At 50.3% G+C, this 4,739-nt stretch overlaps 1 protein-coding gene across 1 annotated transcript; it reads right to left on the bottom strand.

Annotated features, from left to right (window-relative positions):
• On the bottom strand, positions 1-4,462 carry LOC103705448 (cytochrome P450 734A6-like). The gene is made up of 5 exons (XM_039130503.1): positions 3,956-4,462; positions 2,549-2,772; positions 2,108-2,349; positions 1,547-1,979; positions 1-1,429 (listed from the first exon to the last, which is right to left on the bottom strand). The coding sequence occupies exons 1-5, from the start codon at positions 4,248-4,250 to the stop codon at positions 932-934; spliced, it is 1,692 nt and encodes a 563-aa protein (XP_038986431.1). The 5' UTR covers positions 4,251-4,462; the 3' UTR covers positions 1-931.
• Positions 4,463-4,739: the final 277 nt, after the last annotated feature.

Genomic DNA, 4,739 nt, shown 5'->3' with positions numbered 1-4,739 from the left:
TGATGAAATGATTGGTCGAGCTCCTTCCATTTATCCAAAGAACTATACGTATTGCCGGCCTCCACAGGAAGGCGTCAGAGTAGAACCATACGGTCATTCATACAATGGTTTTGGTGCTCATACTGGATCCATACAGTCATGTATACGGTGCTTTCTGGAGCTTAGCGCTTAGGTTTAACTCTGTGCAGGGGGAACCAAGGACGGTGTGCGGCCACCACCACACAAATACACACACAAACGCGCGCGCGCGCGCATACACGGAGAGCCGCGAAGGTGAAACGGGGTCCCCGTGACAGCTAGCCTGAGGCTGAGGCACGACATCTGTCCCTGGCTTTCCCAACTCCCCCATCTGGCGTTGTGGGGAGCCACACCCAATTATAAACCCCCAGAATTGTACACACCTTTCAGGCGCTTCAACTGTTGTGCCTGTCACCAAATAGTTCCAAACCTTCCTAGTTTAACAGTATGCATATTTATGCATAACTGCACAAAGGAGGGACCACATACATGCAGAGATAGAGATGGAGATGGAGAGAGATAGAGATTAGAGGGGTTGTTTGAACTTCGAAGGGTGAAAAATTTGTATAGAAAAGTATAAAATACATACGCCAAAGCCATTAATGGAGGGGGAGAGCGAGAGTATGGAGAGGGGGTGGGGGTCCATTCTAAAGCCTAAAAAGGTGCCGTGGTGTTAAAAGGGTATTTTAGATAATTCGCAGGGGTTTGAAGGACAAAAGCATAACGCAGCGGATGAGGGGGTATTTTAGTCATTTCGGTGAGAAATCCTATGATTGGCGATTCATCTGGGGGGCGAGAGCTCAGCCTGGACTTCATTCACTGACGGAGTTCCGGTGATCGGTGATCCATCCTCGCAGGGTTGGTTGGTGTTTTTGCAGCTTATTGCGGGTAGTGCTCCTCCTCGGTGTTGATGTCACAAGCAGGGACCACCGCCACTATCCCCCGCCGGATGATGCGGATCGGACGGCGGTGATGGTGATGGCGGGGAGAGGGATCGGAAGAGGATGGGTGCACCGTACTGGGGGTGGAGGAGCATCAGGACGGTGGGTGCATGGACGTAGGAGGGGGAGAGGCGGATGGCGAAGCGCTGGAGGATGATGGCCATCGCGAGCTTGGCCTCGAGGAGGGCCAGGTTCTGGCCGATGCACCTGCGGGCCCCCAGCCCGAAGGGGATGAAGGCCGTCGGATGCCGGGCCGCGCCGGCCGGCCCCTCCGCGAACCGGACCGGGTTGAACCGGGCCGCGTCCTCCCCCCAGAGCCGCGTGTCGTGATGGACGGCCATGATCGGGATCAGCAGCTCGGTGCCCCGGGGGATCCGGTATCCCCCGAGCTCCACGTCCGTCTTCGCCCTCCTTATCGTCGCCACCGCCGGCGGGTACAACCGTAGCGTCTCGTTAAGGATCATCCCCAGCTGCAATAATATATACAGATTAGTTTAATCAATACATCATTTGATTTTTTGGACAGATATAAACGTCGCACTTGAAAAAGGGCAAAACAAAAAAAAATAACGATCATCATAACTTACCGTCTTGAACTTGGTGAGGTGGTCGCGGGTGGGGATGTCACGTGAGCCGCACACCTCGAGGACTTCCTCGCGCGCCCGTTCCTGCCACTCCGGGTGCATGGCGAGGAGCACCGTCGTCCACGTCAGCAGGTTGGAGGTGGTCTGCTTGCCCGCGAAGAAGAACGTCTTGCACTCCTCCACGATATCCTGAACCGTGATCGTCGACGTTGATGCCGTTGTCGGCCGGCGGTGGCAGGAGGTCGAAGAAGATGACGGCGCTGGCGGTGCTTTCTTGGTGCTGGCATTGATCATGAGCCCGAGAAGATCCTTGGCGCTCCCGTCCGCCTTCTCCTTTACCGAGATCTCCTTTCGCCGGCCGATCAGCGCCATCAGATTTTTCTTGATCTCTTTGTCTAATTTCCACGAGCTCGTGTTCACCTTCGTCGGCAGGAATCTATAGCAATTCAAGAACACCAAATAAATAAATAAATAACATGATTCCTACAGTCAGGCGTCCGTTGCTTTCCTGGAATATTAGAACAGTCGGATGGACGTTACCTACAGAGAGAAGTAGCTACGTACCTGTAGCCGGGAATGAAGACCTTGCGGAAGGCCTCGGCCGCAAAGATCATTTGCCGCGTCTGTAACTGGAATACGGCCTTGCCGTCTTCGTAGCTCCTCCCAAATGCGGTCCGGGTGATGGCATCCTCCGTCACGGTCTGGAACCACTCGGAGACATCGATCTCGACCTCGCCGGAGGGAGACATGGTGGACCACTTCTCCACCATGTCCAGAACTGTCCTCCCGACGAGCGGTATCAGCAGCTGATCGTTAAAATCAGGACACATACGTAAGCAGTTCGCACGGAGGCAAATCAAAAAAAAAAATTATAGTGGATGAAGATTAAAATGCAATCCCCTTCTTAAGGGATATTTGTTAATTAAAATGTAATTAATTAGTTTCATGATTTCCGTTCCAGTTTTAGCTAGTTACAGTTTTTCTTTTTTTCCAGGAAACATTTACCTCGAGATTGTCCATATGGAAGGTGGGGGAGAGGACCTTCCGGTGGTGAGCCCATTTCTCGCCTCTGAGGCTGACCAAGCCCTCGCCTTCGAGCTGCCGGACCAGAGGGTGGGACTCGTAGCGCTCGAAGCAGCTGGCCTGGGACACCAAGATCTCGCGGATGAGGTCCGGGTCGGCGACGGTGAGGCGGGCGGTGGGCCCGAACCATAGCAGGAATGTGGAACCTGTAAAAGAGGCACGGCCACCGCATCAGCACCACCTCCCTCTTGTGAAAGGGATTGAATCGAGAGCAGAATGTAGGCAATGTAGAAGTTATTGAGATGTCTAAACAGGAAAAAAAGGAAAGGAAAGGCACTTGTGGTGGAGAGCAGCAATAGACCTCAGCTACCTCCCAAGGTTACAGGAAGGGGACCAGGAAAATGAGAGAAAACAACCGCAAACAACTCCCAGGACTTGAGAACTACAGAAGCAACCGATCAACGGTAAAAAGAGCTTAAAAGAGGGGCAGAGAGTCGCTGATTGGATGGGGGGAAGCCCAAGGTGGTACAGCTGCAGTAAGATCATTTGGCCGTAAGCTACATACAGTACAGAGCAGATGAAAGAGACGGAGAGAGAGAGAGAGAGAGAGAGAGGGAGGGGGGTTCAAGATATCGAACGCTAAGGGAGAAGAAAAAATAAAAAAGAGGAAACGGGTCATACAAGTGATACAGTAGAAATTGAAAAGCCGTAAGCGAGGAGAAAATTAAGTACATAATAAATGAAGAGGAAGAATATGCACGCTAAAAAGGATACGGAAAAATGGCGCTCATAATAAAGAAGGAAAAAGAAAATTATCAGACATCCATGACCTAAAATCAACATTTTAGCCCGTACAACTTCTAGTAAACGATAATTCATATATTGATAGCATTAGAGAAACAGATAAACCGGAAACTGATGAATAACCACCACCGCAAGGAGAAGAAAGCTGGCAGCAATCAAAGGAGAACGCCAGAAAATAGAATCGATATAGATGGAAATAGAAATAAAAAAAGAAAAAAAAGAAGAGAAAAAGAAAGGAGTTGCCACCTACAAGCACAGAAATGACGAGCCTCAACGAAGCCCAACCTCACAAGCACCGTCCACCGCCTACACACTTTGAAAACCGTTCTAAAATTCAATACTAGCTAGCGACAGAAACACAAGCAAAGGAAAGTAGCTCCAGAAAAAACCAATTAGGAGAAAAGCCAAAACAAAACAAAACAAGGCAAAAAGACACCTCTAACCCCAAAACCAACACCGCCTGCTGCCCCCTCAAGCATCAAAGTACACTAGGAACAAAGGCCAAACAGCGCAAGTAAAAGAACAGAGAAATAGAGAGAGAGAGAGAGAGAGAGAGAGAGAGAGAGAGAGAGAGAGAGAGAGCACCATAGATTTTCTTCCAATGGTGATAGAAGGAGAGGACTCGAGGGAGGATGTTATGGGAGTTCTGAGGCATCATTGGCTTGGAGGAGGCCTCCAGCATCAAACCAACCATCTCTTTGACGCATCCAGTGAAAAAACGATAAGGGGGACCCCTTATGCCTTGCTTTGAGAAGTGCTCCTCCAACCTCTTAGGCCTCCACCAAAGGAAATCCAACACCCTGAGTGCCATGGCGACGCACACAACCATGCCACCGAGAGGCAAAAACCACTTCCAACACCACCCTACCATCTCCCCCATCCCTCCTTTAATTTCCTCTCTCTTCTTTGCTTGCTTGGAGCCTCAAGTACCACTACAGAACTCTCTTTTTCTCCTGGTTCGCTTCTCTTTGTAGCAATATAAATGGCGTGGGTATGAGTATATAGAGTTGGAGAAAGAGAGGAAAAGGTATGGATTTGGAGAGAGAGAGAGAGAGAGAGAGATAGGGAGGGAGTTGGGGTTGAGGAGGGATGGGGGTGTGGGGTTTTATAGGAGGGGAGGGGGAGTGTAGCGAGGCCGGCGCCGTTGGGGCCGCCGTTGAGGTTAGAAGGGTCAACGAAACGGGCAATTTTTTTGTTTAATGACCAAAGGTGGCCTTTGATATGTAGGTTTGAACGGCCTTTTATCGTTGGGTCCGCGGTGGGTTTTGGTTTTTGCTTCGTCAGGTCTACGATGGCAGGCAGAAAGAGAGAAGAGAGTTGGGCTTCAAAATTTTGGAATTTTATTTCGGTTTCTTCTTAGGGGAAAAGG

This window comes from Phoenix dactylifera, chromosome 9 (assembly GCF_009389715.1).
Source record: "Phoenix dactylifera cultivar Barhee BC4 chromosome 9, palm_55x_up_171113_PBpolish2nd_filt_p, whole genome shotgun sequence".
NCBI classification, from domain to species: Eukaryota; Viridiplantae; Streptophyta; class Magnoliopsida; order Arecales; family Arecaceae; genus Phoenix; species Phoenix dactylifera.
Note: the sequence above shows the minus strand (reverse complement) of the source record. Positions and strands in the feature narration are given on the sequence as shown.

Excerpts from the sequence above, each read along its gene's own strand:
- LOC103705448 (XM_039130503.1), bottom strand. The coding sequence starts at position 4,250 with ATGGGGGAGATGGTAGGGTGGTGTTGGAAGTGGTTTTTGCCTCTCGGT. Across the intron at positions 2,773-3,955 it reads CCATTGGAAGAAAATCTATG|GTTCCACATTCCTGCTATGG; the intron begins GTGCTCTCTCTC and ends CCTCTTTTACAG. Across the intron at positions 2,350-2,548 it reads TCCATATGGACAATCTCGAG|CTGCTGATACCGCTCGTCGG; the intron begins GTAAATGTTTCC and ends TTTAACGATCAG.